We start from the raw sequence: 13,640 nt of genomic DNA, 5'->3' as shown, positions 1-13,640 counted from the left end.
TTATCTTTGAGAAACGATTCTACTGTGTAATAACAATTTTCTATTAATAGGGTTTTCAGTTTATTTTTAAACATTTTATCATCTGGTTCGGCTTTGATAGCATTAGGGATATTATTAAAAATTTGTATACATTTGTACTGTGGTCCTTTTTTATACATAGCTAACGTAGATATTGGCAATAACAGCTTATTTCTATATTGGCTTCTAGTTTTATACGTATCGATTTTCGGTGGGAATAGTTCTGTATGTTGTCTGACAAAAAGTGCAGCCTCCATTATGTATATTGAGGGTAGTGTCAACAGTTTATATTTGATAAAATGAGGGCGGCAGCTGTTAGGGATGTGTACATTCGCTAAGATTCGTATACACTTTTTTTGCAAGATGAATATTTCATTGGCATCTGTGCTATCTCCCCAGAGAAGTACGCCATATCGGAGCCCAGAATAAATATATGCAAAATAGACCGATAAAGCTGACTCAAAATCCGTGTTTGCTTTTAATATGCCAAGAGCGTAAATAAATTTGATTATTTTTGTTTTGAGGATTTGAATGTGCGCTTTCCAGTTTAGCCCTGAATCTATAGTTATACCTAATAGTTTGAAGTCATTTATATAGCAATGTTCACTTCAATTGCATGTTAATTTGCGTAAAGAGTTAGAAGAAGAATAGTCTGCAGCGATTTTGATAGCCCACGCAATGCAACTGTTATTTATAAGTCATAATTTTATAGTAGTTTTACGTTTAAATAACACTTGCACTGCATGGGTTATCAAAATCGCTGCAGACTTTTCTTAGTACGAATGTAATAGGAAAATATGTGACGTCCCACGGGTACCTTATGGCGGTTGGCGCTTACGCTATTATTAACGCCGCTCCAATGTTATTGCGGCGCTATGCGACGTAAGCGCCAGCCGCCATAAGGTTTTTTTTTACCGTGGAACGTCACATATATTCTATAACAAAAACGTATTTGCCTAAGCATTATTAAATCACATCACAAATACAAAGTCACAAACCGCAATCAGTATACTTAATGTTTATTCATTCCTTACCCCATTCGTATTATTATTATATCCGTGGATCAGCTCTAATGGGGAGGACGTGGCCCGAATAGCCTGTCGTCGAGACCAGAGACAGAGACTTACTGCACTAATGACCCGTTTCTGGAACTATCATAGACTATTGTCTAGTAATCCGTGCACATATTTCGTGCAGTCAACACCAGATTACAGTGTGATATTTATATAGTGAATGCAAAATCCATTTCAAGTTATTAGTTTATTTTTGTACCTTATCCGTAAAACTTTAGGTACATGCCTCAATTGGTTAATTTACGATAAGTTAAAATAACAGAATAAGACAAACGATTGATTGATTGACGACTAATATTAATTGAGGCTGATTTATGAATAACGCCATATACTTATGCGATTAAGAACAATTGTATATTAGAATGCCTGTTACTGCTAAGTTTGACAGCACACGCAGTGCCAATGTTATTTATAAGTACGTCATAATTTCATAGAAGTTTGACGTTACAAATAACACATGCACTGCATGTGCTTCAAAATTTCTGCAGACTTTTCTTGGTCTAACTCTATCGTAGGCTACATGCACTCACTTAAGACCAATAATGAAAAAATAGGACCCGCAAAAATAAGTATGTGCATTGTGCAGGCCTCATACTAAATTCTTAGACCCCACGCCTTCTTACAATTATGTTCCATGTAGTAAGAGTGATCTGTGTGATATACTTTATCTACTATATGTTAAAATCTGCCCATTCATTTGATCGCTAGGGCAAAATGAAATGAAATGAAATGAAAAGAAATGAAATGAAATGAAATGAAATGAAATGAAATGAAATGAAATGAAATGAATGAAATGAAATGAAATGAAATGAAATGAAATGAAATGAAATGAAATATCATAACTTGTCGAAATCGTTCAAGAGGGCCTCCAGAATCGCGGAAACGTCAAATTTGACATATCTATCTTACAAACAGCTTTAAGTTATCCATATCGTAACTTGTTGAGGTCTAGTAGAGATCTAATACATTTTCAGAATCGAACCGATACTTAATCCGGTCAATGTACAACCGATGCTGTACACGCGTCCGGTCAGCTGCTGGCACCACCGACAAGTTCAGTGTCACGGTAGGCTTGCACCAGGGATCGGCTTTAAGCCCTTACCTCTTCCTGCTTGTTATGGACGCTCTGTCGTCAGACATACAGGAGGAGGCACCCTGGTGTATGCTGTTTGCCGATGACATTGTGCTTGTTGGTGAAAACGAACTTGAGGTGCAGAGCAGACTTGAGAAATGGCGGCAAAAATTGGAGAATGTTGGCCTAAAGATCAGCAGATCTAAAACGGAACACATGTTCTGCGATTTTGGCGGTCTCTCCAGTTTTGCTACCATAGAACTCGACGGCGTTACACTGCCGGTCTGCTCCGACTTTAAGTACCTCGGTTCGCTCGTACAGTGCGATGGCGATATTGACCGTGACGTGAAAACTGGATTAGCACAGGATGGATGAAATGGCGACAGGTCACGGGAACCATTTGCGACGCCCGAATGCCTCTTCGGTTGAAGGGTAAAATTTATAAATCAGTCATAAGACCTGTCGTCATGTATGGATCAGAGTGTTGGGCCCTAAAGGTGACGGATGAAAAGAGATTGCATGTAGCGGAGATGAGAATGTTGAGATGGATGTGTGGCGTGACGAGAATGGATAGGATAAGGAATGAGTATATAAGAGGAAGCCTGAAAGTTGCACCCATAACAGAAAAAGTAAGGGCAAATCGCCTAGCGTGGTACGGGCATGTGATGCGGAGGGATGAAAGTCATGTGACGAGAAAGGTATTACGAATGAATGTGGAGGGAAGTACGAGGAAAGGAAAACCGAGGAAAAGGTGGATGGACTGTGTGAGAGATGATATGAAACGAATGCAAGTGAATGATGAAATTACGGGCGACAGAGAGGTGTGGAAGAGAAAGACATGCTGCGCCGACCCCAAGTGAATGGGACAAGGGCAAGAGAATGATGACTCGTACATTCATACTGATGAAAATATTGGCTAGCTTTCTTCGTTAAACGGGAAAAAGGTGATACCCATTCCGGTATCTGTCCTACGCGTAGCTCTCTAGGATTCATCGGCAGTACTGAAGAGGCCATTAAAGCTCCGCCACGGAGCGCTGCAACGTGAGTTGATTACTCTCACGCCACAAAGGATGGACTGTTTAGGCGGAAAACAGTTTGAGCCTCGATATCGGTTTGGGCGGTATAAGTAAATGCAACATAATTGTATAGTATTATATAGTTAAGTATAAGAAGTTGTTTAATTGTCACATCATCGTCAATCGCTTAAGGTTTTCGCTATTGGTCAGACATCTGCTTCTCTTTTAAATTAAATGTGTCAAAAAAGACCAATTTAATACCGGACATAGGTACATTACCCTCCCTCTCGGGTGAAGACTGACACTCAATTTAACAACTATCAACTCTAGATGCAAATAACGCCTACAGTCGATCTGTGTGATTGTGCTACAATGTTAAGAACGCAACATACACAATATTAATGTAGCCATATTTATGGATATGGGCTGTCTCAATTACATACTTTATTTTATGGCATTTCCAAAAAACTATACTACAAATTAGAATTGTTGTAAAGTTATATTAAATTCAGAAGTTAAACTCGTTTGAAAGTTCCACAGTGCAATCGTAAATGTCATAAAACACTCCTGTTCATTCTTACAATCAAGTTAAAAGTATAATAATATATTTGTGACACACGCCGGTAATTTGTCGAGCGACGGCTCTTCACGGCTGGCTGCGCGCGGGTCAGGTGGCCGTTCACAAAATCATGGCTGCGTTGTTACAGACCAGTATTACCCTGAGCGATCGAGGCGATCAGTAGAGAAGGAGGCTGGCTTAACTGGACTTGGCTGGAAAGAGCTGGAAGTAGCCGCTCAATATCGTGACAAATGGAGGATTCTTCTGCGAGCCCTATGTCTCTAATGTGGGATAACAGGAATGCATCATCATCATCATCATTACCTTGGGCTACAGGATAAAATAGTACACATATTACCAATAAACAAAATGTGACGGGAGGCTCACCACTAATCCGGCTTTGCCCCACGTTGGGCGCCAGTTTACATAAATGACGACATAAAAAAGCATCTTGAATCTGGCAATGTCGATGCTTGGTGGGCGATTTGGATGATATTTCAATGTTTGTTTACGGATATTACAAGCTATTGAAAGTAGCTAAAGATAGCAGCAATTGAAGAAGCCTAAAAATTTCCCTAAAGCGTAGATCTACAGCGTTATCAGATTCATAAGAGCTGAAGAATAAATCTGATCTCTAATGAAATGATTACTAGCCCTAATTCACTTACGTCACTCCATCTTGAGTTTTTCCCATTCATTGCTAACAACCCTCAAAAGCTCATTCGTCTAGCAATTATTGCATTGCAGGGTGTTCATGGGTCAATTTCACCAAACGAGCATTTTTGTCTAATTCCCATGGAATTTTGAAATACCAACATTACACAAAAAAAAATATGCTGAGAATTTGATAAAAAATATAATAAATATTAATTTTCTTATGGGATAAAAATATTCATAAAACTATAAAAGTTATTTAAATTTTAAATTTTGGTCAGGGCACGGGAATTAGTGTGTCCATGGAAATTAGATTTTACTAGGACGAAAATTAAAACACGGCACGGGAATTGTTTTCTGAACTTATTTTGGTACTTAAAACTATTATTTATGTATATTTTAATCTACAATAATATACTGCAACCATACTGAAGTGGTATGGGACATATTTACCATCTTTAATTTTAGTTTCGAACGACAAATCTACGAAAGTATGTTACACTAAAAACTACGTATTTGACTAATTTCCTTTCCTTTATTTTAATGGCAACTAATCTCTCTTTCTTAGTAAAATGTACATATTTCAAAACAATACTTTGAGTAGTTTCGTAAACTTGTCCGCCTTTACATACAAAACTATTCATTAAAAAGTGTCATTATGTATCTGCATGTAGATAGGTACAAGGTGTATGATCTGGTATATGGTCTTATAGGAAATGATACTAAGAAATAAATAGGGGCACAGTGAGAAGAAGTTATTGTGTAAGTTAATCTGAAGAAATCGAATATGCTGCCTTCATAAATAAATAACCCAAAAAATTGTTTGAACACATATGAGGTAAGGTGGGGTAAGACTATCACCGGGGTAAGACTATCACTTGTATGGAATCCTCATACTGGTAGTCTTGCCCCGATCAAAATATACTAAGTTAGTCTTACCCCGCCTTACTTTACACATAGGTATACGGGGTGTCCCTGCCCTACGGGAAAATCTTCAAAGTGTAGGTTGGTTAAGTAATTTCTCAAAAATATCATAATCTTCCTAAAACCCCGCCTTACTTTACACATAGGTATACGGGGTGTCCCTGCCCTACGGGAAAATCTTCAAAGTGTAGGTTGGTTAAGTAATTTCTCAAAAATATCATAATCTTCCTAAAACAAAACTTGCTAAAAAAATACCCCCCGGCACTGACTAAAATAACCGACTTGGTTTCACATTACATCCCAAAACTTTTTTGTAGTAGAGTAGAAGAACTGCGTTGCGAGATTTGCATCTTTTTACATGAATTCTTTTTGATAGGATCCCATCTCTTTTTGTAGGCTGTCCTTCTTTTCGGGTAATCATACCCATACCATACTGATACTATGTATATACATATCATAATACATCTTTATTCATACTCACATCGTCCATCTTAGTGTACCTTTACTTTCCCTAATAATTGTAAGAACTAAAAGGTAACGTTGTTATCGCATATATTTCTATAGAATTACAATCTTAATTATGCAGTTATCTTTAGAACGTGACTAATATTGCAGTATTATTAGATTTTTATTGGCTTAAAAAGCTAAAACCTAATTACGTTTCAAATTTGGAACTTGTGGGTATGCTAGAAGTACCTTAAAATAATATTGATTGAGAGTGATTGTGCCCGTGACAAAACTAAGGGATTTTAAAGTGTATTAATTCTTAGACTACATGCTCAAATTAAATGTTATTTAGATAGAATGTTATTGAGATTTGATGTTACGGCCGTGCCACTTTGTTTTGCTCGACTTGGCGACTTCTGGGATGAAAAATCGATCTAGCTAGGTGTCTCTGGGAAAACGCGCATTTTTGATTTTTTAGGTAGGTATATGTTTTCCGAGCAAAGCTCGGTCTCCCAGATATTTAAACTTTATACGGCTTACGCTGTCAGCTGTCAAATTTACAAAAAAAAACCATTGTAAATTTGATTCATTTTGTTTCATGTAACCTTAGGTACGGGTATTATAATATGTAATAATTCCAAAAATAGTTTTATGTTTATATAATATTTTAATGTTATAATATGATCAATGAATAAGGTAAGGTGGCGCAAGACTAACAGTACGAGGATTCCATACAAGTGATAGTCTTACCCCAGTGTCGTCTTACCCCACCTTACCTTACGTATTAAAATTGCCCGGGTTATTCGGGTCCACCCTGTAAGTATGTACTATAGTACTTATAGAAATAGAAAGATATACGTCATATTATTATTACATATAATATATATTCAATGCCAATATATATATATATATATATATATATATATATATATATATATATATATATATATATATATATATATATATATATATATATATATATATATATATATATATGTAATAATAATATGACGTAAACATTGCCAATTAACTTACAGTGCCCCCAATTAAAAATTTGTTGACAATAAATGTAATACTTTCTAATTCCCGTGCCACTTAATCAGCTGTTTTAGGTAAATATTCCATGGGAATTAGGGCACAGAAATTAGAAATCGTAATAAAAAAATTCGCCAAAAACTTAAATCGTGTTTAACCAAACTGTTATGTTATCGCTTACATAAAGATACATAAAGGGCTCCTAAATATGACAATTATTATTGAAAAGCTATGTAGGAAATAAAATTTATAAGGGGCATCGAAATTAGAAAAAAATTGTCGCCCACCCGGATTCCGAAATACTTATGCGATTTGCTCGAACACGCCGCGGCTTGACGTACATCCGCTTGCTTTGAGAAATAGCCGAATACTGCCAGTACAGGTGAGGCGGGACACGAGGCGGTTCAGATACAGACGTCGGCTGTCAGAGCCCTTTGAGTTTTGCTGACGAAATTTTACTCGCGCGCTCGGACAAAATTTAAACTTCGATCACGAGTTATTTACCACAATGAAGTTAATAGTGTATGTGCTCAGTGATAGTAAATATCATCTAGTTTAAGTATTTGACACTAAATTAGTGATACTAATGTAGAATTTTTCGTAGGATTTTTCATTATGCTCAAAAGTAGATTCCGGACAGGGCACGGGAGTAGTAATTTGAGCCTTTAGGTATTTTTAAGTGTACTCTAAAAACCAATTAATCAGTGAATTCATATGAAACCCGGTGTGAAAGTGTGGCTTCTTTATGTAAAAAAAAAATGGTAAGTATTATCTGATGCTAACCCGCGATTTTCATCACGGACAGAAAAAAAATCGTGTTCAGAAATTGACCCTCATATAACTTCTTAAAATGGAAGTCTCAAGTCCAGAACTCATTTTATCAAGTGGTTGTCTGTTTTACAGCAGGAATCCCATTGCCACTGCATAATTACTTTCATCTTCTGTAAATTCATTAACTAGTTATCAAGTTATACTACGAGGTATCAAGTTATACTAGATACTGGACTTGCAACGCCTGAAAACCAATTATGAATAAGTCGGCGCGGCGCGGGGTGCCATCGATTGTTGATCCCCACGCTTTACGCACGTCTGTTTACATAACATGGACATAACGTAACGTATGATCATATGCGTGTCATTATGTAAACCCAGTAGAAAATTCTTGTTGACAGGAGCTTTGGTTTTCTTCTAAGTAGTTTAATTAATTATGAATCCCACGGTAGGTTCGATATTAAATAACTACATTGCTGAGAGCTTAACCAATTGATCAAAAAGTGTCTAAAAGTAATTAATTACAGTTGAACAATATGATTTGAAGATTATCTTTTTGTGCGAGTAGCTTATCGTTTAGGTATTCAAGATTAAAAAATATAATTGATTAGTGGCCAGTACTATATTTTTTTCTGCGTTTTATGTAGACAATTTATTTATCCTTAATTTATTTATTTACTTTTTCTGTTACACTAAACTAAATTCCTATATACCCCTTATCCAGGAAAAAAATTGTTCAAACGGACACACGATTAAACATTTCCAATAAATGATCCTTAGCACAGTGTTTCGTCTAGAACAAGCTAGGTGGACAAAATTATTTTTTTGTGTTTTTGGGTAGTATTATGGTTAGTATTGCTTAATTAAATATAATTTACTAAAATTTTTAAAATACCATGAAAAAAAGTAAAAAAATTAAAATAAAATATATATTTAAATTAATTATATATTTTTTTGCAAATAAATTATTAACACAATAATAAACAAAATTTTACAGTTCATTAGATACATTATTTTCATAGTATTTACTTTAAAATATACAAAAAAAATAAAAATGTAATATAGAAAATTAATTAAAACTTAACTTATTATTAATAATTAATCTGTTAATTATTAATAACTTATAATCTGTTCTTACTCATGTATTATATCAGAATAATAATTGTTTTCCTTGTTTTGCGTAAGTTTTTTAAAGTTCTTCTGAAGGATATAACACGCTTGTACCTTTTGCATTGGGCAAATAATGATATAATGAATATTTATGATAATCACCCTTCATTGACCACATTTTAGTCTGCTTGTAAGTTTGTATTTGTCGATTTTGACTCAATATAATATGCTAATGCCTCATTAACACTTAGCTGCCTAGAATTCATTGAAGTACCTACTGCTGTCGTAAGAACAAGACTACGTTGGCTTAAGTGGACTTTCTCTAATATTTTTTAACATTTTTGCCGTGTTCTATTTTCTGTCGATCACGAATCAATCGGGATTTCGGCAGCAGTTAAAATATAGGTACATAATTGTACCAGATCTTTAACTCAGCGTTTTTTCCGTTTCAAAAGGGGAACTTTTGAAGTTTAATTTGGGTCTTCCTGCAGGATTAACATTTTCAGACGACGTTGATGCACTTGGTCTAGTTATGTACACTCGTAATTCTATATTTTGGCCATCCATACCACTTTTAAACTTTTCCACAAATTGCTTCTTTAAATCTTGACGCACTATTCCACTTGGTATTCAGTTTTGATGAATAACTGGTTAAAATATTTTTTAACCGTCTCTCAGACTCTTCTTTGAAATCTCGTAACTCATATTTTACCAATATAAACTGATAAAGGTGGAAATTTTCGTCGTTTTTCCCCTTATTTGTCCATTCTTCAAAAACCCCTTCCTTAAAATAGAGAAAACGTGTTCTGCAAAAAAAATGAAAAAAAAATGTTATGCAAATTTCTGCAAAATGAAATATACACCATCATAAAATAGAATTATGCAAGTAAATAATATCAAAAATCTAGACCGGTGTCAAGCGGTGTCAAGTATTTGCTAGTCTATCAAAGTTATAAAATGAAGAAAAAATCATCACGTTTTTAAGTGCATATTTATTGCTCTATACGAGCATTATTACAACTGATACGAACATGTTTTTATGAAAAATATAAAGTGCTTACCTTCAGTTATAAGATCTATTACCAAACCTTTTCATAAAATAACGTTTTACTTGTAAGAGATGTCGTTGAACGCATCACAAAATTGCAACTGATTAAATTGTGCAATTGCACTTACCTCATTAGCTGACTTCTGCACCCTATGGCTCATAAAATTAGAAAGTTAGACATAATCTATTAATGGGTTTGGGGGTTTCAACATGTTGTTTATCATATCTAATGACTCATTAGAGATAATTTGATAACGACTTTTGTCCACCTAGCTTGTTCTAGACGAAACACTGTGCTTAGGTTGTTAAGTTACAAATACTTAAATAAATATCAGGGGACATACACAGATCAACCTAGCCCCAGACCAGAGATATATATAACTCCGTATAAGATAAATAAAGTCTAAGAAAAAACCGTGCCTTGGAAATCAAGAAAAAGTCATTCTCGAATAGATGGCGCACACCTTTGGCCTATTCTCGGCTAGATGGCGTTGACGACACCGTTTGATATTTAACAATTTTAACACATATCAGTGAAAGAACATTGGTCAGTATGTAACAATAAAAATTAAAAATCATTTATCCGTAAACATATTTTGATTAATTTATACATTTTCAATTTTATTTTAAGTTTTAATCTTGTGTCGATAGATGGCAGTAAATGTACCGTGACTACAAAATTTATTTTGGCAATAGCCCTCTATACTATCTATTCTCTTTGCCCAAACTAAGCAAAGCTTGTACTGTGGCTGCTAGGCGACGATATACATACTAAGGGTCGGTTGCACCAAACTGTTCGTATCGTTAAAGAGTTCGCTAAATTTTTATGTATGGAAAGTTTCATAGTAAAGCACCGGGGCCCGCCGGCTGACGTTGATCAGTCTGTCAAATGTGGTTGGTGCAACTGGCCCTAAGTAAGTTGTTTGATTAATAATCATAATGATTATCTTATATTAATTAGTTACTTCGTAAAGCGTTATAAGTTTAATTCCGGCCTATTGTAGTAATGGCCTTCTGAAGCTGGAAGGCAGTACATCACGTGCGCGGCGGCGTGGCAGCTGCCGGCTCGGCCTACTAAACTGATATGCGCCTGCTGGATCATTTATTCAGCACTGTTCTAGAATAATTAATTTTGAGCTCCACTGAAAACAGAGTGTTATTGTCGTGTGGTAATAACTAAAGTCATCTGTTATCATGTCATCATCAAGGCATCTTTGGTTAAACGAAACACGTGCCTGCAGAATATACTTACCTGTCCTAAAAAAAATACAGACCTGACTGATATGATGTAGGCCGTGGGGCGTGTCTTTATTGTTTTTCGGACACGTAACCAACAACATATTTTTGCGAACGATGATATTGATACCTTTCAATACATTATCTATTATAATAATCGAAATCTTAATTTTTAGTATTAAGTACTTATATAGTAGATAGATACTTAATAAACCACCACCAGGTATTTAATAAGTACTGCTGTTTTTCATTATTGCGGATATGATAGCTATTCTCGAAAAGCAATACATCCTTCATTCAGTTATTTTCTGCTAAGTCATAATAAGTGTAAAGGCAAAATCATACATTTTTATGAAGCAAAATGATGACATCCATAATTGAAAAGAGACATCAAAGGACATAATACCTAGTTATTTGAAAATATCAAAGCTTAATATTATTTATAAGCTTCAGCACAAAGTTCCTTAAATGCCACTGCAATTAATCTCATAAAACGGATCAATACAGCAAAAACGTATAATATCGCTTTATTGAGCCGATGAAATAGTGGACGTTATATTATTGAGGCGGTAAAATGTGACGTCCCACAGGTAAAGGTACCTTATGGCGGTTGGCGCATTAACGCCGCTCCAATAATTATTATTGCGGCGCTATGCAACGTAAGCGCCAGCCGCCATAAGGTACCTTTTACCGTGGAACGTCACAAATAAAGGGCGATATAAAAATGCGTGGGGCGCGGAATGCAGCCAGCGACGCAATATCACGCTGATGACATTCTGAGCACACCTCCGTGACCTATTTGTCTTTGTCCGTCGCCGGAGGATATTTGCCGGATAAACCTGTGTTTGTACGCGGGAAATTATATATTCGTAGCTTATAATTACGTGGCAATGTCGAAAAGTGAAAATATGAGTGCTTTTATAGCATAAATGACTTTTTACAGAGCTAGTACACGTTATTCATTATCATTGAATCTATCTAGCATAGTTTATTGTTAAAAGTGTTATTGAAGTTTAAAAATTGTATTTAGTTCTAAGACAACTTACCAATATTGCACGCTTTTGTAAGGCAGGATATGGAGAACATAAATATTTTGTACCACCTTTGTAAACCTCACCCATAACCATACAATAAATATTCTTTGATTTTGATTTTGAAAATTGAAAAGAAGAAGCGAAACCGAATCGTAGTGACCGTACGTGATTTTGTATTGGATTGAGTAGGTACTTACATGCGAAACTTTAGTCGGGATTACTTTAGTACGTGGTCAAGTTTTTCTTACAACTATTTAATATACAAAAAAACTCCTTACTAACAAAATAATCAAAACTTTCTGGGTACTAAAAGTCTGAAAAATACAAGCTTAAACTTCAAAATTTCGTCAACATCCTGCCACTAGGACTAAAAAAATACGGGTTTTTATACGTTGCCTCGCCACTTTACAGGCACGTAAACTTTTCGTAAACTCGCTTTAAGCGACTGTTTCGGTAATACCGCTTAGTCCCGGCTCATAAAAGTTTACAACAGGCGTTTATAGGCATTACTAGTACTAGGAGCACTGTTAGTCGAGTAACCGATACTGTGTAGTCGGTAAACTATTGGGTTTCATCGTTACCTGAAATTAACGAAGTTAAAACTCACTCTTTGAGAAGCTAATTAAACATAGTCACTATATCCTTAATATCCTATAATACTCGTATGTCTAATCGGGATAATATATAGCATTCTGAATTTTGCATGCATAGATAATAAGTTATATTGTAACGAATAATGAATAATGAATCGACGACAAGAATCTTGTCATATTGTAATAATTTTGTGCAAGGATGCAATCCCACACAGTTTTAGGCAGTTTGTGACATCGCAAATATAAAAGTTGCTATTAGTGTCTATTTCAATTTTATGAATTACCTATTGATATATGATGATAATAGTCATCATATTACGAGCTCCCAATAAAACAATTCGAATTTATATCCATACTGTGGATAAAGAATCATCAGGAGCCCATTTCTCGAACGGTATTAGACTAATATTATTAGTCCACGAACTGTCAAGTCGTATGGGTCACCATGGCAACACACTAATAATATTAGACTAATACCGTTCGAGAAACGGTTTCCAGTTGCATACGTCGCACAGGTCCTATTTATTTCCTACATAAACAACACTAAACGCCCTGTAACGTAAATCCACGTTCGACTTCCCAATAATAAGTAGCCTTATACAGGCGCAGTGAAGTGGCGCGGGGCCCGATTCGGATTTTGAAATAGACATCTATTAGACATCACCAAGATACGATAACGATATGTTTAAGATCTAACCTGTCAAATTTGCCATTTGCGCGATTCTGGAGATACTCTTGAACGATTTCCACAGGATATCCAATCTATCTAGGATATCTTAGAGATCCAATTCACATCTAATAGATATATTACTCTATCTAACGTAAAAGTGACATTAGTTGCCCGAATTACGCTGCAAAAGAGAACTACAGCCGTATTCGAACAATGAGATACGTCAAATACTAGACATTGAAACGATATGGATTGGATATGTCAGTGTCAAACAAGTGTCAAAAGTGACGTTTTTGTTTGAAGAAACGTCAATTTTGACACTTGTTTGACACTGACATATCTAATCTATATCGTTTCAATGTCTAGTATTTGACGTATCT

General features: G+C 35.3%; 1 protein-coding gene across 1 annotated transcript; it reads left to right on the top strand.

The window, feature by feature from the left end:
* The first annotated feature begins 2,091 nt into the window (after positions 1-2,091).
* LOC134672233 (uncharacterized) lies at positions 2,092-2,538 on the top strand. Its single transcript, XM_063530134.1, has one exon. It carries the CDS (start codon positions 2,092-2,094, stop codon positions 2,536-2,538), a length of 447 nt encoding a protein of 148 aa, XP_063386204.1.
* Positions 2,539-13,640: the final 11,102 nt, after the last annotated feature.

Source organism: Cydia fagiglandana, chromosome 16 (assembly GCF_963556715.1).
Source record: "Cydia fagiglandana chromosome 16, ilCydFagi1.1, whole genome shotgun sequence".
In the NCBI taxonomy this organism is placed as follows: domain Eukaryota; kingdom Metazoa; phylum Arthropoda; class Insecta; order Lepidoptera; family Tortricidae; genus Cydia; species Cydia fagiglandana.
Note: the sequence above shows the minus strand (reverse complement) of the source record. Positions and strands in the feature narration are given on the sequence as shown.

What these genes read in the sequence shown, in the direction of transcription:
- LOC134672233 (XM_063530134.1), top strand. Translation starts at nt 2,092, where the DNA reads ATGTACAACCGATGCTGTACACGCGTCCGGTCAGCTGCTGGCACCACC.